At 39.8% G+C, this 27664-nt stretch overlaps 1 protein-coding gene across 1 annotated transcript in view; it reads left to right on the forward strand.

Annotated features, from left to right (window-relative positions):
* The window catches only part of LOC140234708 (WD40 repeat-containing protein SMU1), a 74098-nt gene that overhangs the window by 18361 nt on the left and 28073 nt on the right, over positions 1 to 27664 (forward strand). Inside the window, exon 2 of the mRNA XM_072314742.1 lies at positions 14829 to 15039. Coding sequence (XP_072170843.1) covers positions 14829 to 15039 — 211 coding nt within the window. The remainder of the gene's footprint in view (positions 1 to 14828; positions 15040 to 27664) is intronic.

The raw sequence follows: 27664 nt of genomic DNA on the forward strand, positions 1-27664 counted from the left end.
CAGGTGGCTTGATGTATGTGGCCGCAACGGCATCACCTTGAACTCATCCAAGTTCGTCTTTGCACAGCAGACCATCGAGTTTGCCAGATTTGAGATAACCCCAGCGACTGTCCGCCCCTGCCCGTGCTTCCTCCAGGCCATCCGTGAATTCCCCGCACCCGAGAACGTCACCGATGTCCGCAGCTGGTTCAGCCTGTAGAACAAGGTGTCCTACACCTTTGCCTCTGCAGACCAGATGCTTCCCTTCAATGGACAGACATCCTGCAAGAGCTCTTTGATGAAGCGAAGTCCCTGATCATCGGGGAGATCCAGGAAGGTGTCACTATCTTTGACAAGGGAAGACCCACCTGCCTGGCCACGGATTGGTCAAAGGACGGGATCGGTTTTTGGCTGCTACAGAAGCACTACCTGTGCCGGAGCACCAAGCCCTTCTGCTGCAAGTCTGGTTGGCGAGTCACCCTCGTCGGCAGCCGGTTCACATCTGGGTTCTGGATGTTCTGGATGCCCTTGATAAGGCGCGTCATTTTGTCCTTGGGTGCTCTGACTTGACAGTCGCTGTGGATCACAAGCCTCTGTTGAAGATATGTGGTGATTGCTCTCTTGACACCAGCCCCAACCCCCATTTTCGCAACCTCAAGGAGAGGACCCTGCGATATTGGTTCCATGTGGTGCACATCCCGGGCCTTTGTCACACTGTGGCTGATGCTCTCTTATGCCATCCAGTTAGTGAGTCCCAGCCGCTACACCTCCCGGATGACATTGCCAACCTCCAGGGACCCACTAGTGAGTCTGGCCACGTCGAACTCCCACGTGCCATCCTAGCTGCCACCCAGTGTTGTGTGGAGGGCATGGCGGACACTCCACAGGTTTGCGCCCAGGGTACCCCCGATGACAATGCCATCGTTGAGTCAGTCACTTGGGATGACATCCTCTTAGCCACCTCCAGCGACCCCCCCCCCTTCCCCCTCTTACTCGACTTGATGGAGAATGGCTTCCCAGACTGCCGCGATGACTTACCTGTTGATCTTCGCCGGAATCACCAATTTCACGATGGTCTATCCAGTTTTGATGGGATGGTGCTCTACAACGACCGTATCGTGATTCCCTCCACTCTGCGAGAGAAGGCCCTTCGAGCCCTCCACTCGGCCAAACAAGGGGTTTCTCAAATGTGTTCCAGGGCTGAATTCTCCTTCTGGCCTGGGATGTCATCTGACATAACGGACCTGCAGGCACGATGTTCAACATGCAACTGCATGGCTCCCTCTCAGCCGTGCGCCTCGTGGCCGACTACTTCCATTATCATGGTCGGTCCTTCCTCGTTGTGGTGGACAGATACAGCAATTGGCCGATCGTGGAAGAGGCTGCCAACGGGGCCGCTGGGCTGCGATTGCCGCATTTAGAAGCATATTCATCACCTACGGCATTAGCGACGAGCTCACCTCTGACGGTGGGCCTGAGTTCACGTCCAACAAGACCAGGACATTTCTCCGGGCTTGGGGGTCCACCATCGCATCTCCTCTGTCACGTTTCCACACAGTAATTGCCGTGCAGAGGTCGGGGTCAAGACGGTCCAAGACGGTCAAACGTCTCATCGCCGGAAACACCACTGCTGATGGCTCCCTCGACACTGATGAATTCCAGCGTGCCATCCTGCAGTATCGGAACACTCCCGACCGTGACACTTGCCTATCCCCTGCCCAGTGTGCCTTTGGTCGGCCTATCCAGGATTTCATCCTCATCCACCCGGGCAAGTATCGTCCCCACTCAACATGGCGGGACACTCTTTCATCGCGGGAGAAGGCCTTGCGGAATAGGCACATGCGCGCTGCCGAACGTCTCTCCGCCCACACATGGGTACTCCCCCCACTTTCCGTTAGTGACGACATCCGCATCCAGAACCAAACAGGCCCCCACCTGACAAAGTGGGACAATTAGACTGGAATAGTGGTTGAAGCGCGTAAGTTCGACCAGTATGTCATCAGGGTGGACAGCTCAGGACGTGTCACACTCCATAACAGGAAGTTCCTCCGCACGTACCAGCCGGTTATCCCTTGGGCGACCCTCACCACATACCCAGGCCCGTCCATGGTCTCGCCTCCACCTCGTGCCATTCACCCCACCACGACGTGTGGGGTGACAGCCCAAGTGATCAGCCCAAGTGATCAGCCCGTTTCCTCCGGCTCACCAAACCACGCCCCTACCTCACAGTTGCCTGTGGGCCTGGAACCTGCCCTGCTCCGTCTGTGTTCTCTTTCCATTCAATGCCCCGGGACGTAAGGAGGAGCCTCTCCCTGCAGCACCAGACGCTGACCCCTTCCCTCCCACGCTCCGACGCTCTACACCACGGAAGGCTCCATCTGGCTCATCTCCATTACTGATCAGACTTGTCACTGTTCTTTCATCTCGTTAGATAGGTGTTATTTGTTGGTTAACTTTTTGCGCGTTGGACTTCAGTTGACTTTTACTTGTTGCTCAGTTCCTTGTTATTCAGTCTTTCTGGAATCTAAGTTTTATTGCTCCAAAAGCCTTGGGTGGCATAGATAATTATTTTTATAACTTGATATATCTTTTTCCTTTTGCAGCCTCCATTGGACTTAGTGTGATTATTGCTTGATTTGAACAATCGGATATTGATAGCAAAGAGCAATACTCATCTATTGTTCTCCTCTATTTTCAAAAAATTTCATTTAAAAGGTATGTTATGTCTTTAATTGGAGTCATGGTTGTCAGTACTTTTTATAATTTTGCAGAACAGACCATATCCAGCAACAGGGCAAGGAAACAAACAAAGTATATTTATCCTCTCAAGTTCATGTATATTAAAATCAAGCATGATAATACATTATATATTTTGTGAGATATCTATTATTTTGTGCCCCTCCATCTTCATTTTCAGGTACTGAGATAATTTAGAAACAGACTTTCACCTTACGGTAAAGAAACATCCAGCATTTCATCCTCATTGAATACATTGAATGGATTGAATGGATTATCCATATTGAAATAGACATGTATGTAGACTATCCAAGAAGAAGAATCCAAGGAACATTTGTTAATACCACTAACAGTATAGATATGCTATTCCATATTATTCTATTCTGTTCTATGTGTTGTTGTCAGTTTGGTGAAAGGGCAAATGTTGCAGATCTATGATGAATTAAAATGATGTTATTATACACCCATGTACTTGTACAGCCTTAGAGGAGGCAGTGGAAAACTTTAAGTTTTCACATACAAAACAAGGAAAAGTAGAAATTAAGCGGTGCGTAATATATGTCCCCGCCGGAAGTAGCATTTTGTAGCAAAATGTACAATATAGGTCAACAATCAAGGTCAAAGTTCAAAGAAGTCAAAGGTCAAAATTCTGTGCAGAAGTTTTGAAGCCCTCACCTAGTGCCATCACATAAAGCAAACGGAATCGAAATCGGGTTAGAAATGGCGAAGGAGTAGCATTTTGTAGCAAAATGTACAATACAGGACAAAAATCAAGGTCAAAGGTCAAAGAAGTCAAAGGTCAAAATTCTGTGTAGAAGTTTTGAAGCCCTCACCTAGTGCCATCACATAATGCAAACGGAATCGAAATCGGGTTAGAAATGGCGAAGGAGTAGCATTTTGTAGCAAAATGTACAATACAGGACAAAAATCAAGGTCAAAGGTCAAAGAAGTCAAAGGTCAAAATTCTGTGTAGAAGTTTTGAAGCCCTCACCTAGTGCCATCACATAAAGCAAACGGAATTGAAATCGGGTTAGAAATGGCGAAGGAGTAGCATTTTGTAGCAAAATGTACAATACAGGACAAAAATCAAGGTCAAAGGTCAAAATTCTGTGTAGAAGTTTTGAAGCCCTCACCTAGTGCCATCACATAAAGCAAACGGAATCGAAATTGGGTGAGAAATGGCGAAGGAGTAGCATTTTGTAGCAAAATGTACAATGCAGGACAAAAATCAAGGTCAAAGGTCAAAGAAGTCAAAGGTCAAAATTCTGTTTAGAAGTTTTGAAGCCCTCACCTAGTGCCATCACATAAAGCAAACGGAATTGAAATCGGGTTAGAAATGGCGAAGGAGTAGCAGTTTGTAGCAAATTGTACAATATAGGTCAAAAATCAAGCTATCATGAATCATTTGCACTAAATACTGTTGTTGCCATGGTAACAAAAAGGAGCAATCTTTTCATTTATTTAGAAAAAAACAACAACACACTTTGTAGATTGTGAACTTTAATGATTTGATCATTAGGGATTCTCGCAAAGGAACTGACTTTTATTATATAAATTAAATGCTTTGACTTTGAGTATGACCTTGAGAGTGACCTTGAGAATGACCTTGAGAAGGATTTAGAGGGTAAACAAACCAGATACCCTCTATTGAGAATACCTAAAATGCTTAATCACAATAAATAATGAGAAATGATAAGTTGAATGGTCATTATTTTACATTGTTACACATTTTAAACACAAATTTTTATCACGTGGGCCTGTTACAGAGCCAAAAGCTCTTCTTTGCACAAGAGACTCAACTTCCGTTTCCATGGTAACAACTTAGCAGACTGAGGTCATGTGGTAGAGTTAGAGTCAGCTTGCTTCCTAGTTCGTGTAGCAAACTCATAGTAGTATGTACAGTTCCTTGAAGGATTTGACAAAAACTTTATCACAAAAATTGGTGCTGAATTTGTATTAATTTTGTGATATTCAATAATTTGACCTTGAAGTGACCTTCATATCCTCGAAGAATGAGCCATGTTCATATTTATTGCAAAAATCTTTAGTAAGTTACTTAAGCCTTTATTCCAAGACAAGATTATCCTACTAATTCGATTACTTACAGAAAATTTTTACCTTTAATATATTGTCTCATTCTCTAGAAATATCATTGAATCGGCACATGGTTTAAGAGGTTGTGATATATCAACTGCGTTGCCATGGTAACGATCAAGAGTTGGAACCTAAGATCATCATTTCCGAAAAGTAGAGACTTGTACCTATCCAACGGTACCAAGATATCTTGGGCCCCCTGGGGGTGCTACGAAAATGCAATTTTCAGGCCTTGGCTCATGGACTAATACATGCGTTGTTTACCGTTAACTTGCGAGGTATTTTACGCTGTTAGTGCCCAGCGGGAATGCGATAATTTCATGAATCATTTCGGCTGTAATTTTATACAATGTATGATCGTTGCGCCCAAAGGGATTAAAAATCCGTTCTTTATTTTCTTCTGAAAATCTCTTCGCAATTTGTACATCGATTCTGTTCTTGAACTGTTAAATGCGTTTGTTTCTATTTCCGAACACCAATTAAAGGGTGTGTACAGTTCTGATCGAGGTGAGGATTTAGCTTTTAACGTTTTGCGAGATATTCAGAAACCACTTGAGGAGATGTCAAAGAGCATGCAGTTCTAAGGGGTATCAAAAGTTTATTTGATGAAAATCGGTTTTGAAATGGCTGAGATATCCAAAAACAAGGTGAAACAAAGAAATAAAGTAAATAAATAAAATAAAGTTGTGGCATGTCGCCTTTTATTATTCACACTTTTTTGGATATGTCAGCCATTTGAAAACCAATTTTCATCAAATAAACGTTGAATCCTTCTTAAAATTGCATGCTCTTTCATATTTCATAAGAGGCTTTTCATTATCTCACTTACGAATGTTCAAAACATGAATCCCCACCTCAACCAGTACTGTACAGTCCCTTTAAGTTATTCAACTATCTTTTACGCTACGGTCACCCGGCGAGATTGCGATGATTTCACCAGTTATTTCGGCTTCAATCATACACACTCATATTTGAATTATCAGATGAATACTAAATACTAAATAAATGCGTTTGTTTCTTTTTCTGAACACCGATTAAGTAGGTTAACATATGTTATTCAAAAATTTTTAGTAATTTTACGCTACTGTCACTCGGCGGGATCGCGATGATTTCATTAATTATTTCGGCTTTAATCATACACACTCATATTTGCTAACCAGCAAAAGAACTGGAATTCGGAACTAAAAACGGAAAGGATATAATGATGAGTTGCACACGCATTCTAATTGTCCATTTTTTGCCACAAGTGTCGCTACATGAAAAGTTTTTGAATGCGTTATCTTTTTTTTTCGCCTCATCACGCATGCGTATCTCGCGAAAAAGAAAATCGAATGATTATGTTTAATAATTCAGTAGGAACATCGGAAGGCATTCTTGTGTCTTATTGCGTGGTTTAGAAGAAAAAATGGAAGGAACGGTTCTCTGCAAAACGGGAAAAAGACGTGGATAGCGTGAATTCGGTTTTCAATGTTTCGTTTGTCGCGTGTTTGAAAGCGACAATTTAGTCAAGAAATGGAACCTCGTTATATCCGATCAAATTGCTTGTGTTTTTCTTTATCACGATGCACCGAAATTGTCCTTGTTATAACCGAACTCATTATAACCGATTCGTTCTGCCATAGGTTTGCATGCAAAGGAAAACGGGACCGACGCGATCACCTCGTTAAAAGCGGTTCCTCGTTATAACCGAACTCGTTATAACGGGGTTTCACTGTACCTTGATTATTTTATAACGTAACTTTTTGCTCATAAAGCTGTATACGATGCCATCTTGGTTGTTCCATGTAGGGTCAAGGGTCAAGACTACTTTGTCCTCTATCTTGGTAATTACATGTCTTATCGCTCCCATATTTTGCACACATTTAGCCCATGTCAGAAGGATCATTTCATTAAATAACTTTCTAATTAGATGCCATCTTGGCTGTGTAAAGTAGGGTCAAGGGTCAAACATATCTTGTCAGGACTGTATCTTGGTAAATGCATGGCATATTGTCCCCATATTTTGCACATACGTAAATCATGTCAAGAGGATCATTTCATAAGTTTTTCCTCAGACGCTATCTTGCATGCACAAATGAGGCTCAAAGGTACAAAATTTTCATTTTTGATCTCTGTTAGTGTATGCCCTATCAAATCTTAAATTCTGTACGCAAGATGGCAGGTTCAATTCCCTTTTATTTGATGAGAATCTAAAAAAATCACATGGCCATTCGCCCCTAATCACAGATGTGTAACAGATATGGTCATGTGAATCGGGTCGGGGTTCAAAACATTTATTTCTGGATACATCTGATCACCTAATTTGTCAATATTGACGTATTCCCAAATCTAGTTACCCTTAGATTGTCGTATCATTATGGCAATATAATAGGACATGAAAAATCTAAAAAGTAAAAAGCACATTTCAATTTATATCTTCAGCTTGACTAGATACAAACATGCTTTATCTACTTTTAGGCCAACATTTCATTCATAAAATCAGAAATTACACAAAATGTGCAAAATCTAGGTTGTAATTGCCACAGATTTTTGTTCATAAAATGAAAAGTACTAATACTATTGATGAAAAAAAATCATATCATCTGATAGCTGAATAAATTCTCTACAATAATTGTGAGACCTTTTTGTGATACAAGAGCATGTGTGAAAAATGAGGTGGCACCATGTAGAAGTAAGTCTGCAAAGATAATTATGTGACATAAGAGTGCATCCTACTTAGAATTCAAGGGCGCCCTCACTCAGATATTATGTAAGATGAAAGTTTAGACCATAAGCTTTGAAATGATGTATAACACGATACATTAATGTCAATACAGTACTCTCCGCGTAATCGGGTATCGCTTAAACAGGCTCCGTTTAATTGGGTAGTAATGTCAAAATCAGTTCCAATGCACATTAAAATTACCTGATAATTGGGTTGCCTTTCCACATAAATGAGTGAATGATTTTCTTCTAATCTAATTTCTACCCACATTTTAGCGCAGATATAACACTTTAAGAAATCATGAATGTCAAATTTTCCACGGCTAATCGCATTCTCTGATGATTAAACATGAAAACACATGTACCAGTACATGTACCGACTTGCCACACGTAAACGAACATTACACATGTAGCTGGCACTCACAATTGCATAGACAGATAGGAGTTGAACACACTTGCGCTCCTCCCATGCTCCGCATTAACAACATTCACAATACGAGAAGTTTGCAACAAAAATCAGGCCATGCACCAGCTCCATAATTTTGCTTTTCCCCAGTGACTTCTCGACAAGTAACCCGACATTTTACGTGACTAGTGCACGCAAAGAGACGTGTTCATTTCAGAAAACGCCTGCGTGTTAGCGAGGAGTCTATAGTCAAACGACAAAATTTTCTGAAGACATATTTGTCCATAAGAAGAGTGTAAATTATTGCTCGTGACTGAGCAAGTGTAAGGTATGTATAATGTACCGTGCAAGCACGCGGTTAAGCATACAGTGTAGATGTTTGGTGCAGTGTACAATACATGTACATATATACATATTATGTGTGTCATTTGTGACTGAGACGTGTTCTTCTGTTAATCTGGTACTCCGCTTAATCGGGTAAGAAACGCTCTGCCCGAGCCTACCCGATTATGCGGAGAGTATTGACATAATAACATTCAGAAATGGCCATCAACAATCTTGTGTCTGCGCACTGCAGAATGTCTAAGCAGTCTGGCTGCATCTTATGTGACAGAAATAGGGTTAAAGTTAATAAGTCTATTCATGAGTTAGTACATTGATGAGTGTAGTTTCAAGTTCGTTCATGGTGGATCATGGGGTAGCTCCCTTGGAGCCGATGGGGGGGGGGGGTTCAAATTGGGACCTAAATTATAGATACAAAATTTATCTTCTTGTAAACCCCATGATGGATTTTCATCAAACTTGGCAGGTAGCATCCCTAAGGGGATAGGATCTCAATTTGTACAAATGGGCATTATGCTCCCCCTGGGGGCCATAGGGGGCCTGACACCGCCCTCCCCATTAATGAATCTTTAAAATTTTCTCTAGAACCAGAAGTGATCTAAGTGTAAAAATTGTCATTAAAAATATCCAGCCTTCACACTGTCCATTCCAGTTAACTATGATAGACTACCACTTTAACTCTCCTAGTTGAAACAGAATTGAACTATCGCTGTAGTCATTTTCCTCATGATATTGTAAACCCCTGCTGAACTGAAGTTTCATATATTGAGGGTTAATGATGTAGTAATGATGAACAGTCTAACATACTTTTGCTCCGAGACTGTGCAGCTTCAGGCAAGAGGCTAACTCTATTGCTCCATGCTCCCTGCCCCACTCGCTGCAGCTAACTAGAGACCCATTGCACCACTAGGTGAACAGTTACAACTGCTGGGCTGAATGTGCAGAATCCAACTGATCTACCAGTATGTTTCTAGATACTTATGAGGCCGATATTACTGGAATTACTATATTATACCCATTCACAGACTTTAAAGAAATCCCTGTCCTGAATGTTTTCACTTCATATTTTACTATTTTTTGACTGGTAAATGGAAATTTATCCATGTGTACAATTTTTTTTTTCTCAAACCGATATTACTGGAATGACTATTACACCCATTCACAGACTTTAAAGAAATCCCTATCCTGAAAGTTTTACGCTTCATATTTTGCTATTTTGACTGACATAAGATAGAATTGAAATTTACCAGTGTGTTCAATTTTTTTTTTCTCACGCATGAAGATCCCTATTACTGTCCCACATACGGATTCATGCCTGTTCTCCACACGAGAAGCCAATTGCAGTACCTATACACAACATATAGTCTGCATGCAAATGAACATGGGCAGGGCTACCACAACTTCTTGGTCTTTGAGATGACTTTCCTAATTGGTTGAAGGTTGGGGAGCTTTTTTCACACTAGATACACCGTATGGTTTCCTTACACTGTTAGCCAATCACATATGAGTTTATAGAGTGGTAGCACCAAAGCCTTTGGAGTTAAAAAAATGTGTCGGTCGAAATAGGACCAACTGAATTGGCTGGAGCATTTTGGTGGCAGGTTTTGGGCTGATTAAACTGGCCCATGACAAAGATGGGGTTAAACAAAGATAATTGAAATGTCCCAGTGGCATTCATTGGGGGAAGCAAGAAAAGCAGTGCATCTACAGTTAGTCAAGTGTGATTCCGGAGCTTAAAGGTACTGTTTACCACTGGGAGCAATGATTTAAAAAAATGTTCAGAATATCATATTTGATGCATACAGTCAACCTCGCGTAAGTCGACATAATCGGGACTGAGCAAAACACGTCGACTTACACGAATGTCGACTTACGCGTAAGTCGACATTTTGTCGACTTATAAATGAAAGCTAATTTCCCCTGTACAGAGTAAGATTTGGATCACGATGCGGATGTTTACCTTAATATTACTCCTTTTGCCGTCAAAACATGCCCACTGACATCAGCAACAAAAATGATTTAGTTCATGCATAAATTTCGCGCGAGTTAGTAACGACAACGCGTAATTCCCAAATCTCTAGAGAGGTTTTGAGAGAGCGGGATCGGAAACCTAGGCCCGTTTTTAGACACTTTACGTTTTAAACTTGATTTGAAATATCACACGCAAATTCCCCAAAATTGCATTAAACTTTGCGATTTAAATTCAAGTGTGTTGCTGCAAAGATATGCGTGTGATTTCGCATGATTCTGTCGAGATAATTTTTCAGTGCCGACTGAGTTGAAATATGTGTGATTTTCCTTTCTTAAGTCGCCATATTTGTTTTGCTTAAATTTCTATTGCCATACTTTGAAAATGAATTGCTCTCGCGCTCCGATACGCAACATTAGGGAGCTTTAGATTTTAGACGCGCGGACGTTCAAAATGAAAAAAACATGGTCTGAGCATGCGCAGTAACTTGACGTGCGCTACTGCGCACGCTCAGACCATGTTTTTTCCCCTTTGAACGTCCGCGTGTTTAAAATCTAAAGCTCCCTATTACCGCGCTGTACAGCGCGGGCCCGTCCGAAATAAAGAGAAGAAGAAAAGTTTGTTCATCTGAAAATGACATCTTTCGGACTACTAGCCTAGCCTACTAACCTCTTTCCATTGTCGGACTACTTTTAACTTTGGACTGAGATGTAAACCTTGGCATAGCGAACTTTAACAATAATTCGTTATAATTTTTTTCATTGACATTTCGTGCAGCAGCATGCGTTTCAGTAGTTTGAAACGTGTAAATGTTGCGATGTCTTTCCCCTACAAGTGCAGACTAAGTTCGGTCACGGCGAAAGTTCCCTTACGAGATAAAAAATAACGCACTACCGTATGCGTTTAAACGCAGTTTCTAGTTTCGCAACAAAAACCGCAAGTCTTTTCTGCAACGCTCTTGCGTTTTAAATACAGCGTTGCTTCTGATTTGATGGACTTGCATTTGATTTTTAGAGTTGCGTTTAAACGCAATGGAGTTTAAATTATTTTCTAGTTTCGTATGATTATCAAACGCAAGTCTTTTCAGCGTTCAGTGTGATTTGATGGACTTGCATTTGATTTTCAAAGTTGCGTTTAATTCTTAATTTTACTTACGAAATAAAAAATAATGCAAGTCTTTTCAACAATATCACACTTCCGTATGTTTAGAGATATGTTTAAACGCAGTTTCTTAGTTTCGTACAAAAACCGCAAGTCTCCTCTGCAACGGTCTTGCGTTTAGATACAGCGTTACATGTGATTTGATGGATTTGCATTTGATTTTTAGAGTTGCGTTTAAACACAATTGAGTTAAAAAAAAAAAGTTCCCTAAAATTTTTTAGTTTCGTATAATTATCAAACACAAGACTTTTCAGCGTTCAGCCGTGTGATTTGATGGACTTGCATTTGATTTTCAGAGGTGCGTTTAATTTTTAATTTTGCTTACGAATTGAAAAAAAAGGAAGTCTTTTCAACAATAACACACTTCCGTAGATGTTTAGAGATGCGTGTAAACGCAGTTTCTTACACAGCGGGTAGTTTCGTACAAAAAAACGCAAATGTTCTCTGCAACGCTCTTGCGTTTAATTACAGCGTTGCGTGTGATTTGATGGACTTACATTTGATTTTTAGAGTTGCGTTTAAACGCAATTGAGTTTACAAAAAGTTCCCTACAATTTTCTAGTTTCGTATAATTATAAAACGCAAGTATTTTCAGCGTTCCATGTGATTTGATGGACTTGCATTTTATTTCTAGAGTTGCGTTTAAACGCAATTGAGATTAAGTTCCCTACAATTATTTTCTAGTTTCGTATGATTATCAAACGCAAGTCTTTTCAGCGTTCCGTGTGATTTGATGGACTTACATTTGATTTTCAGAGTTGCGTTTAATTTCTAATTTTGCTTACGGAAAAAAAAAAAAGTAATGCAAGTCTTTTCAACAATAACGCACTTCCGTAGATGTATAGAGATGCTTTTAAACGCAGTTTCTAGTTTCGTACGAAAACCGCAAGTCTTGTAGTTACTCTGCAACGCTATTGCGTTTAAATACATTGTTGCGTGTGATTTTATGGACTTGCATTTGATTTTTAGAGTTGCGTTTAAATGTAATTGAGTTTCAGGTTCGAACAATTATTTTCTAGTTTCAGATGATTATGCGACGCAAGTCTTTTCAGCAACGCACTTGCGTTTAAATGCAAAAGTTGCGTGTGATTTGATACACCTGCATTTGATTTTTTTGAGTTGCACTATTAGTTGCATTTTAATGAATTTTCTAGAAAGGGCCCAGGTTTCTAATACCGCTTCGGAATAATTAACGTTAGAATATTCAGTTTTACAAGAACACCTATTTCATGTTCGGATAATGAATACCTACTGGGACATATTGGTGTACAAAATTTGCGCGTTTTGAGAATAACGAGAGGGAGAAAAGGGGTAAAGTGAACTGCCTTGGATACTGATACTCCAGTGTAAATGAGTGTATGCCCTTTCTATATTCTGGCATACAAGACAATGGACGCATGGCGCGAACGCTACCGCGCCGTACACTAGCGAATTACAGAGTAAAAATGCAGCGAATCGGAGCGGGAAAACAATTTTTTTTTTCAGAGAATGGCGATAAGATTTTGAGCGAAAAATTATGTCGACTTAGACGAGGGAATTAACACGTATTTCAGTTCAGTTGGTACTGAAAAATCAGGTCGACTTATGCGAGTTGTCGACTTATAAATGTCGACTAAGACGAGGAAATTTTCAAGGAATAACAAAGGCAAAAATCGGGACTTTTTTATTGTGTCGACTTAAGCGAGTTGTCGACTTATGCGAGTCGACTTAAGCGAGGTCTACTGTATTTGTAGGTCAGATGTATCACGAAACATCCTACCATATAACAAGTTAAGGAGATATCACTATTTTTCTCAATAAACCATAACTGTCTAGAAACATTTTTATTATAACTATTGTTTGTATATTTAACAATACTTAAAATTAATTGTACTAATTAACATCTTTACATTTGTTGTTTCTATCCCTAACTTACATTTTAGAACTATTTTGAAGCACTAAAGCTGGATTTCTGTTTCATCTGCAAATGGTAAATAATGCCTTTAACACTAGTAGATTGACTGGACCGTGACCCCTTTTTGCACTTTCCAGTGTACGAACAAAAGACAGTTACACTAATTTTCTTTGTCAGTTTGCCTTGCCTGCTTTTTTAGGTCACCTTGGCCGTACAACCATAGGGAGGCTCAAGTGAGCTATTGCGATCGCTCTTCGTCCTGTGTCCGTCGTGCATCGTGCATAAACTTTTTACACTTTCATCTTTTTCTTGAGAACCCCATGACTGATTTTCATCAAACTTGGCAGGTACAGCTGTAGCATCCCTAGGGGGATAGGATCTCAATTTGTACAAATGGGCACCATCCCCCACCTTGGGCGGCCCCAGGAGGGTCCAAACCCCCCCCCCCCCCCCCAAATTAAGGAATCTTCAAAAATCTTCTTCTGTAGGACCAGAAGTGATAGAGCTAAATTAATACTATGAGTTAGTACATTGATAACCATAGTTTCAAGTTTGTTCATGGCGGAATCAGGGGTTGCCCCCCTTGGCACCCAGGGGAGGGCATGTGGAGGGGCCCTAATGGGGCCTAAATTGTCAGACAACGCACGGACCAGGATAGGCAAACATGACAGGCTGTAATTGCCGTGGATGCTGTGTCAGATTTTTAGATTGCCAAGAGATTTGCCAAGGCAGTCCCAGTGCTAAAACGTGACAGCATGAAATAGGCCTTAGCAAAACTTGGCGGTGGTCCGTAATGGGACGCAACGGAAAGTATTATGTAGTCTAGGGCGACCAGACACTGTAAGAATGGTGCCTGATAGCTGCATGTTCACCAGAGCAAGGCTGGAATGAATAAGACTAGAATATGGAGCGGAAAAACAGGAAAATATCTCATCCACCCATAGCGGACTATGTTTCGGGCAAATGGGGCTGCCGTAGCTGCCTGGAACGTGATGTAAATGTAACATAATGCAAAACACCAACACTGTACTGAGCTATCGCCCATCTTAAACCAGTCATTTAATGTTCAATTCCTTTCTGTTTTTAATAGTGGCTTGCTGATAAGTTTTACCAGGTACATTGTACATATCCCCAAAGAATTATAATAAAGAAATCCTATGGCAAAACAGTATGATTGGTGACTTTGCAGTCTGTTAAAACTTGATTGATATTTTCTCTGTATGAAAGGAGATGCAGTTCACAATAATAATTGTAAGGATCCATACCAGATTTGCCAAGTGGTGACATAAATGTTGTCATAGTTTCTGAGTGACAGCACAATATTTGGTAAATAACATGTTTCTGTCCTCAAGAAGAGTAGGTTATCTTGACCTAGCCATATAATTGACAAGGATATGTGATCCCTATTCAGCATACATTGTAAATATTCAGTGTGCAATGTTGGTATACTAAACACCCTGAGTTTTGTTTGATGTTTTCCTAATGCACATTTATGATGTGTATAATTTGAAATTCTAAACTTCTTTCCACTTATAATTTTTCAGTGTGGTCCGGCTAATCCAGCAGTATCTGAAGGAAGCCAGTCTCCCTCGGACATTGTCCATCCTTCAGGAGGAATCAGGTGTTTCTCTCAACACGGTGGACAGCATTGACCAGTTTATTACAGACATCAATAGTGGACACTGGGACACTGTACTCCAGCAGATACAGTCACTCAAGCTTCCAGACAAAACACTCATTGACCTTTATGAGCAGGTGATTACAGTATCCTGTCAGCTGACAAATATAGTTCTATTAGCATTTGCTTGTTAGTCTAGAACCTTCCCATCAGATAGATTGAGATAGGTGTAAAGGAGATAGTGTGATTTGAAGTACCATAAAATCTCCTGTATAAAGCACTCTGTTTTTCAGGTCAAAATATGCCAAGAGAAGGGAGTGTACCTTGTACATATGAACATTGCAGGATCAGTGCCCTCTTCAAAGGAGTAGGGTGCTGGCTAAACAACTCTGCTTTGCTTCTGTCAGAATTTTACTGAATTCACTCCTAGAGGTGTAACAATGTTTGAACTCCTACAATTTCTTTTCCACAAGGATGGTTTGCTGATATCATTTCAATTGTCAAAGAATCCCTGCAAAGGGTGGATTTGACATGGTACTAGAATTATAGGCATAAGGCCATTGAGTCGGCAGCAATACTTGGCATAGATCTAACCACTGTATTTAAAGGCTGTGAACACATGCACACACACATGCACACAGACATACACACAGACACAAACTGTGGGAGTCCCTTTGAATAATTACTTTCATGAACAAAGAAAGCATCCTGCAGCAATTTGCACATCAAACATAAATCACAACAAGACAAACAAGATTGGAAAATGATTGATTAACTTTTCCATCTCAGAAAATCAAGATTCTGTTGATATCAGTGAAGCCTTGGTCACGACTCGCCATACTTGCAAATGCGTGCTGTCTACTTGCAAATGCGTGGGCGATATTTGGGGAACCGAACGGAGTAAGTGTCACCTCAGTGGGGCCTCAGTATGGATTTTGTAGGACGCAGACACGACGTAGCACTTTTATAATAGTACATGCAGAACTTTCGCTGTGTTCGAATTGTGGGCGGGCTGCAGATTCACCCCCAGTTCGGGTGACGCGCGTGCACTGTACAGTCGACTTGCAAGCACTTATAACATACGTGAGCAGCACGTGAAAGTATGTTGTAGGTGGGTAATTCCATAAAATAGGGACCCACTTTGTGACATGCCTATTTTGCCAATAAAATCAGAAAATCAGATTTTTGTTCAACATAACTTTAAAAAACATTCATATTGAGTAAGTCCCGTGAAAACTGACTGAAAATTAACATTCTATTGAAATTGAAGGAAGTCAGCATACCAAATTGCAGTGTATGGGGAGAAACTGGTTCACCATGTGAAGGGGGACACCATTGGTGTCCCCCTTACACGGTGAACCATCCATTTTGGCATCTTACCACATATTTCAAACTAGGTCTATGTTTGTTTCAATAGAAGTGATTATTTTGAAGTAAGAAATTAACTATACTATTGAAAAAATGACACAACCCCTATTTTTGGCCAGGAAAAAGATTCTTCAATGTTTCTTGTGTAAGGGGGACACCAAATATTATTTTTGCTTTTTTTTTTTCCTTCAAATTAATAGAGTGGTCAATTTTTGATACCTGTTACAAAGAAACCACAGCTACATTGTAAAATATGCCAATAACGAGCAATTGTAATAAGACACAAAAAATTAGCTATCACTGTGCCCCGACGTAATATTTAGGGGGAAACCAAAGCCACGTGTGTGAAAATTATAATTTGGTCTTTTTTTCAAATTGATTTATTTTATCCCAATTTGCTCTTGAAATCTTTTAAACTATGTGATTGCTACCAAAATAGCAATAAACAGTTCAATACTGGTCCTTAATATGGATTCCACACTCATAAATTAAGGTTTCTCGTGTAAGCAATTATGGGGACACCAAAACTTACACGTGAAACGTCTTTCTTGGGATTTACGTACGCAAATGTGTATCAATTGATGCATGAATTATATTTATAATGTTCAAAATTTACTTGTCTTTTATCATTTTTGACCCCTTAAAATAGAGTTTAATCCACAAACAAGCTGTAAATCTGTCTAACTGGTGTTACAGTAAAATGTCACACAATTTTGCCCATAAACGTTGTGATTTTGCACTTTTTGTCAAAATTCATGTGGAACTTTGAAGAAGCAATTTCTATATTTTACTTTGAAAAGGAAGATACTTACCTGAATAAGAGTATTCAGAAGTAAAATTGATTTAGGGTATGTAATTTTTAAGCAATGACAATATGAAGCAAATAGAAGGGGCATTTATACTAGTGGGACCCTTTTTAATGGAATTACCCAGGTACGAGAATGTGGCAGTCGCACGGAAATAGTGGGTTGTAAGCATGTAGTAAGCACATATAACTTACCACATGCACAGCATATTGTCTGTTGTGAATGAGAAGGGCATTAAGTTGTCTTGAACACTATGGGTTTAGTGACCACTTAACGCCCTTATCATTCTCAACCGACGATATGATGGACGCAACCGCTTGTGGCACGTATTACACCTTGCACAACTGTGCGAGTGACGTACTCCCGTTGTGCTCTTACCATTCCTTCCCCACATTTCTAGAAAAAACTTGAATGCCGTGGTCTCTGCCAAAAACGTATGGACCATAAACACGCATGGTTGGTTGTGACCGAGGCTTGAATTATCATCTTAGCATTCACAAGTATGAAAGAGATAATAATATGAGACTCGTCACTTGAAGACGAGTTAGGTGTTATGCTGGGGGTCATCAAATATCGGTCACCTGTGATCAACAAAGAAAAGGATGTAATATAAAGCGATCAACTTGAAGTCATATTGAGATACCTTCGTGAAATCCAGTTCTTTGTACTTACATAATTCAAATCAAATTGTTTCTGTAATGCAAAAAAAAAAGAATTGAGTGTGTCTGCGTGTGTGAGTAGGTCAGTGCTACAAGCTATCTAAGTTTTTACCAAGAGGTCTTCGACAAGAACAAATTGAAACATGACATAAAAGTGTTTTTAAAGTCATCTTGACTTTAAAGGAGACCTCCGGATGATTTTCAAATTTTTACATTTGAACATATATAAATTAGTTATACTGGGTACAGAGTTTGAGGATTTATAATGATTGGGATGAAAAATAAGAATGTTTTCGAAGTTTATAACAAATTGCAATGAACAAGGATGATGACATGGCAGCCTCACCATAAGAATGCATGAGATGTGGCTCAAGGAAGCAGCACAAAAGAAGAAGGCATGCATAGATTACACACAGGTGAGCTTGCAAGCATGCGGTACTGTAATGGAATGACACTGCTACATTTCTGAGATATGTGAGGCTCCTATGTCATCATCTTTGTTCAGTGTAATTTGTTTAAGGTTTTTGAAAGTACTGTTTCTCTGCTCAAGAACCACAATAAATTCAACAAATCTATACATGAAGCTGTTGATTTATTTCAAGTTTGTTCATGGGAGAATCAGGGGTGCCCTCCCCCCCCCCCCACCCCCTTGGGACCCAAGGAAGCGGGATGGGATGGGGGGGGGGTCCAAATGCGGGCCTAAATTTTCATATTTTTGCTGAAAACAACATAATGGATTTTCACCAAACTTGTCAAGTAGCATTCCCAAAGGGATAAGATCTCAAAGTGTTTGAATGGGCACCATGCTTTCCTTGGGGGCCCCAGGGGGTCCAAATCTCCTAAATTAATGAATATTAAATAATATTTGTCTCTAGTTCTAATCAAAAGTGATAGCGCTTTCAGTCTTTTTTCCCAAGCTGCATACAACGTTCTATTAAGTACAGTGTACTTGGCAGGTATTTTTACCAGTGTGATGGAATATGTAAATGGACACCATGCCCCCATTCTCACCGCTACCCCCACCATAAGTTTCCAATGTTCTCAGGTAAGAGCCGCAAGAATGCATGGAAGGTGAACTTGCGATACTCAGGTGAGCGTGTGACCCCCTGGTCTCTTGTTTTGTACAGGATTAGCGCGCACTTTCCTGTCTTATCAGTTAAGCGTCTTTGGTATAAATCATAACAGTCCCTCGTGATCGGCACATCTTCAAAGGGGACAGTGAGATGATGAACCAGTACTAAGTACTGTCTCATAATTCAAAAGCAATGATACCCTTACATATACCGGTAGGCATGTCCTCAGTTTTGCCTCTGAAATCAGTGGTAGCACTCATGCACCAGTGATTGCATCATGCATTAATTTTTCCTTATAAGCTTCCAGTGAAACGTGTCAAAATATGATTTATTGTGTAATTCGTTCACCAGTGATTGACTTTAAAGAAGAAAGATATGTAAAATTGAATGCTTACTGGAGGTAACTCAGGGTGATTTCAGTATGATACTCTGTTCTATACTGCCCCAGATGCCAACAATACACATCATCCATGGCTACTTGTAAAATAGCCATGACAAAAATAAAAAGCGTGGCCTTTTCCAAGGCAGAATGACACAGAACCCCTTCGTACACACTATGCTCGGCAGGATGTGACACGAAATACCTCTTTGCCAATAAAACCCACCTTTCTAGTGTATCTACATCTCCATTATTGGGTCGAACAATAATAAAATTCAAAGAGACGAGCAGGACGCTATACACCTGGCTTAGAGTAATTGATTCAGTTCTAATTCCTACTCAAGTTTGGTCATGTAAATGTACACATAACACCCTATCCTGTTACAGTTCAACAAGAACTAACATCTAGAGAAAAAGGAAGAGGAAACGAAAGGTGGCAAGGGGAAAACTGCATAAGGGCACTCTAAAGCACTGCTGGTGACAAATGAAGCAAATGTATTAGACTTTCTAGAGCTAAAATGATATGAAATTCCAAATGCATGTATTGCCACATGTCACAACAGTATCTCAGCATAGACTTTTTGTACACACAGACAATTTAGAATTTAAAAACCATCAACTTAAAGCAGAAATTTATAGAGAATCTAGTAATATGACAAGTTTGATATCTACGGAAAGCTAAGAAGCTAGTTAACAAAACTGGATATCTTTTAGACGATGTAACTTTACCCCCAAACTGTTTTTGAGATTGAAAAAACACCCAATTTCCATGACCACGTAGCTCTGTTCGCTACAAGAAACATCGGATTTGAGCGACGTCACCAAATGTGTATGAGCTGATTTGCCTTACGGCTATATGAGACCCGCTCTGGCAAAACCCGAAACTTCTCGGCAAATGTGATTTCGCGCTACAGCCCGAAAAAGGTCAAAAAATGACCTATCTCAGGGACCAAATTGACATTTTGGTATCACGTTGTAGGGGAAATTTTCTAGTTTCTGATTGATATCAACAACATTTCGAAATACAACCTACAAAATGTGGAATTTTGAAGAGAAAAGTGGGATGTCAATCTCAAAAGTTTGACAAAATCTTATGTCTAAAGACCAAATCGCCTTCACTTACGGCGAAAATGACTGTTCTTTTGGCGATCGTGTCTTAGATATTCTGCGTTGAACCCTGACACATTTGGTACCTACAGAAAGCTCTACCTCTGCTTATTCCAAATATGGTCATGGCATGATGTCGTGCTACTCACTTTCATTCATAAATTCGTCTGAAACATGGGTAAGTTTATGCAAATCGTCTCCCAGACGCGTAAACAGCCTTGTTGCTTACCAAGACACGTGATCGAAATACGTGTTCACGATAGGCAACTGCACCGAGGACCCCCTTGTTTACAAGCAACCTACGTGTTATACTATGGGGATCGCTACAGCAGCGGTGCATGCATGCATGCAACACGTGTATCGTGACTGCTGCTCAGCACGGAAATGTTGCAGTTTCCCACTTTGTTAGATTGTTTTTCAGCAAGTTGAGGTTGAGAAATTAGAATTTAAACCAACACACAAGAGAAATGAAGGTCACATTTATCTAAACAAACCTTCATCATGCCATTTCGAAGAAGAATCAAGCTGAAATCACGGCATCAAGGAATGCCTCTTCACTGCCGATTCTGCTGCTACTGTTGTGCGTACACCTGATCACGGCAATCACGAATCTTGAGCTGATTACGGTAGGTTTTGTGCTTTTCAAATGTCATATTTCTGTAAATTTATGGGTGTAAAAATGATTTCCAATCAATTACAGCTCTTTGACTTAGTTATCATCCTTCATGAGTATGTAAGATTACCTCAGCTATACGCAATTCCCCCACAATGATCGATTTGTTGTGTCAATAATAACAGCAAATTGTGGCTGTACGAAGGAACAGCTGATCTTGGCGATCGTGAATCTTGAGCTGTGTTACGACCAAAATCACTCTGAGAATGATCGCACAAAAGAAACAATCAACTAATGTTCAGGCGGTTTATTAACAGTGATATTGTGGGTACAGACTCGTAATCGGCTTTCACATCAGTACAATAATGATCAATAGAAACAATTACAAATCGGTAATAGAATCGCTTACATATTATGTTATCACGTAGTCCTTTGAAAATGTTCAGATACGATGTTCAATGCACCGATGAATAATCCTTGACGCACCGATGAATGATTCCTCCGACGTAACTCCAAAGGCACAGGTTGCATTAATCCACAGTATAAATCCGGGGTAAAATCCACGATAGATGTTCACGGCGAAACTCGCAGAATCCAAACGTTGTGACGACCACGTCCAGTTGATGTGTTGAATGATGATTCACTTTATAATGTCCAGCAAGGAATCCAGCCAGTCACAGCTTTGCCGTAATAATGTCCGTTGACACTAAAATATGGAGTCTATCTCCAACGTAGGCAAATTAATTCTCTGCAGGCAAAAATGTCTCCCAGGCCTTATCTCCACAAACACAGTTTGTATAGCAGGTCAGCAGGTAACACAGGACTGACTGTAACAAGTCGTTTCAGAGCCAGAAGTGACGTAACTCTCAGAGCAGAGGTGTTGGGTACTCTGCCTACCTCAGAATTTCTCCTGCTTATATACTATCCATTCACCCCTTTCTAGTACATTCTGTAATTTTCTCCAACCTGGGGCTACATACCTGAACATACTAGCAAGTCCAAATTCCAGGAATCCTGGATGACTCACTGCCTAATATGTGCATAACATCATTGCCAAAATTAACTACCAATCACATTGGGTTACAAGGGCAGTGCCTCACTCAGCCAGCACTTCCTAGAATTTTCTGGAATGGGTTAAATCATTCTAGATTGAGTGAGCTATAATGTATTTCCTGTCACATGCATACATGTACTGTAGCTACATTGCATACTATGTAGAAAATTCTCCACTGATCTGGTCAGCCTGTATGTACTATATCTATATCATATAGAATGTTCTCCATTAATCTGGTCACCCTGTGTACATACACATTAAACAACCATGCATACAGCCTTGATACATGTACATAACTACTTGTGTGTACATTTGTGACAGCTGACGATAGGTTTTGTGCTTTTAAAACGTTGTTTTTCCGTAAATTTATGGGTGTAAGAAGTGATTCCAATGAACACAAACAAACAAACAATTTCACGACGTGAATATATTGTTTTGGCGGACGATTTATTCTAGATTGACAACAAATTACACACCAATTTCCTGAAAAGTGCACACAGTTTGCCTATAAATACGTAAATCACACTAGGTTGCATACACATTTGGTGACGTCGCAGATTTGGCACTTTTCGTAGCCACATCGAACTTTTTCCAGTGCTCAAATTTGGTAAAAGTAAAGATTCTTATATTCAAAGCAGAGACAACTTTATTGCATGATTTATGTCAGAAATTAATCAAAATAACATTAAATGATGGGAAACAGTCAATTTATATGACATTATTTCCTATAAATTTCTTCTTTAATGTCAGAGAAGCAACTAACGAACAAGATACAGTCAAACCGTAGCTTTCATTAACTACAAATGGAATCCGTTCTTTCTCCTTGCCTTATTTTCTTTACAGATTAAATTTCTTATAAAATTTGCACACTAGATTTACAAGTATGACAGTCCATGACAATATGTGTGTGTGTGTGTGTGTGTGTGTGTTTCAGCATCATTTTCTGGGTCATTTGACAACAGTCACAGAACATTATGACAATACCTTATATACATAACAAAGATAATGTTTCAATATCATTTTCAGGGTCATTTGACAACAGTCACAGAACATTATTTCAGTACCTTACATACATAACAAAGACATACTGCCTGTGCGTGCATTTGGATGTGAATTACTGACAAGACATCCGTCTCAGCTATCAAAAGTTTACCTTGCAGATGACGCTAGACCAGAACTACTTAGAGCTCTGTTTGACTATCAATGTTTAGCTAGTTGAATTGTAATTTGCAGATTAAAAAATCCAATGAACTTTGAACACAACGTTATGTGTTCAATATTTCTTTAAAAAAAAAAGAAGTCTAAAATAAAAGATAGCGTATAAGATGAAATGCCACTGAATATATAAGCAGCAACAAATTGAATCAAATAAGTTCTGTTCTTTAATTTTCCCATTGCCCTTTGAAGATGCCCTTGACACTAACACAATTTAAATGGATTCTAAAGGATCATCTTGACCTCAAAATATAAGTTGGTCAAACTTCACCAGCTTACAGAATTGTGCAGCAATGGAAGCAACTCCAACCTCATTGCGTGTGTATACTTGAGGAAATAATTTCAAAATAAACGACATCGGAGTGAGGCTCAACTGAAAAAAAAAAAAAAAAGTGAAAAAGGAAAAAGAGCGTCCTGCTGGATTCAAACTTGGGTCTGCTTGTACAGTATCATAGGCATTCAGGGCTCTCAAACCAATTGAGTCACATGGCTCTACCAATCCCAAGCTGTGAAATTTACGCTTACATAGTACAGAAGAATACGAAAACTCTTTGTTGTGATTCCATTCACAAATTTACTTTGATATTGAAATCTTTACAGTAATAAGGGTATCTGATCAATATTTTATACCTAGTTGCGAAGATTTGTTGTCTCAGCTGTAACATATCTAATTTTCAGAGGAAATACAGCAAAATCAACTGATATACAGTTTCCAGAACACTGTCAAGTCAATGCATGGTTGGGGAAAAATCGCTTCCCATAGACATAACATGTAAATTTGGCTGATTTTGATTATTTGCCTTTAGTCACAATTTTCAGTATGATGACGTTATCAAATTGCAAAACAATGACATTGACTTGAAAGACAATTGTCTCAGTACAACATATCCAAATTGGGATAATGTTAAGCAAAAATTACCAAGATACATGCGAATGAATGTCAGAAACAGTACATCAAAAAATTAAATTCCACTTTTTTGATTTAAGATAACATTATGACATACTATTTTAATTGGAATATTGATACTTGAAAAGTCATTTACAATTCATATCCCTTTGAAATATGTAATTAAAAGAGGGGGTCCCCACTCATTTTGAGGAGCTATGGGGCATGTTTTTTCACTATATTTGCACATAGACACAGAATTTTAGCTTTTACGCAAGGGCATTGCTTTGTTATTGGTGAAAAATCAATCAGAAATCAATGAATATTGTCACTGGATGTATCCGGAATCCAAATCAAACGAAAAAAGTGCATTTTCATTTTGCCTACTCGCTGTGCACGCAAAAACGCATGGACGCACACACAAAAATGCATGGACGCACACACATGGAATTGTTTGAAACGCTTAAAATTGTTTGAAACGTATAGAAAACCAGTCAGGAAGTCATTTTGAGCATTTTGAAATTTTGATGCCCACATATGTGCGCGTCATGACCTGTGTGATTATCCTGGTGCAGGGCGATCAGACGTGAACTTTATGTCTACCGAAAATGATGAGAAAATCACATGTACCTGTAGTTATGAAGATATGATCGATCATCTGACATTATCTGAAAATCACAAAATGGCACCTAGATGATGTCACAGATATGTTATCGTCTTGAAAAGTTTCATGTCATTAGATATTGATATGATATATGTTGACTGAAAATTTCATGTTAACTGGTCATGTCATTGTTGAGATATTTTGTTCACAAAATTCGTCAGAAAGAAAAGGAAGATTCCGTACAAACACAATAAGTGATACACTGTTAATGTTAAACTAACAATGACAACGAACTTGGTTATAGCAGATTTCTTGTTACAAGGAAATTAAAAATCATGTCCTCAAATTTTTATCTACATATGATGAATATATCTTTTACAGTATACTATTCTGTTATCTCAAAATTTTTATATGATGAAAGAAAGCCACCGGTCCCTGGGATCATTATGAAGGAGCTTACTACAATCCCATGTTTTCCAGTCAATGTGAGAACCACAGCTGCTGTTGATGAAATTCAAAGTTTCTATGAGATCTAACCCACTTAAAACTTACTTAAAGCCCCAGTCACATATACATGCCAGATCACCCGAGATCTGATCTGGGGAGAGATCCGTGTTGGCGCCCTGGGCATCTTTGGAGGTCCTTGTAGGTTTGTGTAGGTCCAGGGACTTCAGGGAGGCCAACATGGCAGCTTTTGGAGGTCAAAAACATCTGGCGTCATCCTGGGACTGCCGTGTTGGTGGAGCAATCCGGGATGGTCCGTGTGGCTGCCTGGAACGATCGTGTAGGTGCCGTGAGTATCCTTGGCAGTCCAAGGACAGTCACAGATCATCAAGGCAGCTGCACAGACCTTCATGGCAGCCACATGGCAACTACACGGACCATCACATTCAAACAACGTATTACAGGGATGAACACAATCTACACCGTCCCTATGTTACGAGAACAAGAAGAAGATAGGTGGAAATATATAATCACCTCGCTTTTTTATGGTAGATTTTCGTCTGCCGGCGTGTTACGTGTAGCTGCCGTGTTGGTCCGTGTAGCTCTTCCCGCATGGACTGTCTAGTTGCCGGATGGGTTCAGCATGGTCTATGTAAGTGCAATGTACATGCCGTGTAGATGTCATGCTGTTCCGGCCTCATCTGTGTGTTATAGCTGCCGTGTTGACACTGTGTGTACAGTCATCAACACTTGTTGATGCTCCATCTGGGACAAAACTAGCCTGGAACTCCCCGAATCATTCCCAGCATGATCCGGGGATTGCCGTGTAGATCCTCAAGGATCCGTGTTTATATGTGACTAGGGCTTCAGATTGAAATAAGTGAAGTGATATCAAGTTTCTTTTAATTACCGGTATACCCCCACCCACACATTGTGTGTATAGGGATATATAGGAATCACTCTGAGGTCGAGTGGCCGGGCGGTTGTTCGGTAGGTTGGGTGGTCTGGCAGTCAGGTGGTTGGTCGGTCGGTCAGCCAGTCGGTTGTAAAACTTATGGCTCGAACTGCTCTCATTTTTTGAGCAATTGACCTCAAATTTGGCATACGTGACCGTTATAGGTTGATGTGCAAGACACCTTTATTGTCTGTATGGAGTAGTGTGTTCTATGGTAATGACAAGTTTTCATTAAAATCATGCAAAATGTTGTGGCGGGAACCACTCTGTTATTTTTATGCCTCCGCAACGAAGTGGCCGGAGGCATTATGTTTTCGGGTCGTCCGTCCGTCTGTACGTACGTCCGTCCGTCCCGTTTTGTTTTTGTCGATATCTCAAGAACCGTGTGGTGGTTTTACACCAAACTTGGTATGAGGGTATATCCTTGGAGGATAATACTTTGTGTGGATTTTAGGGTCGCAGGGTCAAAGGTCAAAGGTCACAGGTTATTTTGTGAAAAAAAAATTGAAATTTCATGTTTTTCTCCATATCTCGCAAATGGTTCAAGGTATCTTCATGGAACTTAGTATGTATGCTTGTTCCAATGGGCAGTGATTATCTAGGGAAGTTGGGGTCATGGTTCAAAGGTCAGGGGGTCAAACGTCAAGGTCAACTCCTCAAAATATCACTACTTTCCTTATATTTATGCAATGCCTGATGGTTTTTTTTTTTAACTTGATGTATGCATGTATTACCCGATATATATTCTGTGGGAAGTTTCTTGCCAAAAGGTCAAAGGTCAAAAGGTCAAAGGTCAAGTGAAAGTGTTGAATTGCACTTTTTCTTCCATATCTCAAAAGTAACTCAAGGTATCATCATGAAACTTACATATTTATGCATGTTCAACCTAACAGTGATTCGCTTTGGAACTGTGAGGTCAAAGGTCAAAGGCCAGGTTTAGATAATGCTATTTTCCCATTTGATACTGAAATTGTTCTTTTTCTCAATACCTTGGAAATTACTCAATGCATAAACTTATAAAAGGGTCAAAAGTCAAGTAAAAATCATCAGTTCCCCAATCATTCATCCAATTGAACCTAGTTCTAGGAAAGTGAACATTCAGCACATTTGTGGCAAACCTGTCATTTTAATATTTTGCCAATTGTGTGTCATCACACTGTCATCACACATTGTCAAGACATTGTACTATAGACCTATTAGGAGAACCATGCATTATGGCGGAGGCATATCAGTCGCCGTAGCGATATATCTAGTTTGAGCAATTGATCTAAAATTTGGCACTTATGATCATTCTCATCTAGGTAGATTTGTAATGCACCTTTTTCAACAGTATTCCGTAATTTGTTGCTCTGGCAACAGCAAATTTTCATAAAAATCACAAAATGTGGATCAAACTAGTCTTAGTTTTAAAGCAATTCTGATGAAGTTTGGCACATACAATCAATGTAATGTGTAGTTGTGCAAGACACCTTTTTCATGCGTGATAAATCTGTTGCCACGTGGTAATAGTTTTTTTGTTTACAAATCCTACAAAAATATTTGGATTGACCTAGTTCCCTCAGTTTTTGAGCACTTGACCACAAATTTGGTGTGTTTGAC

This window comes from Diadema setosum, chromosome 11 (assembly GCF_964275005.1).
Source record: "Diadema setosum chromosome 11, eeDiaSeto1, whole genome shotgun sequence".
In the NCBI taxonomy this organism is placed as follows: domain Eukaryota; kingdom Metazoa; phylum Echinodermata; class Echinoidea; order Diadematoida; family Diadematidae; genus Diadema; species Diadema setosum.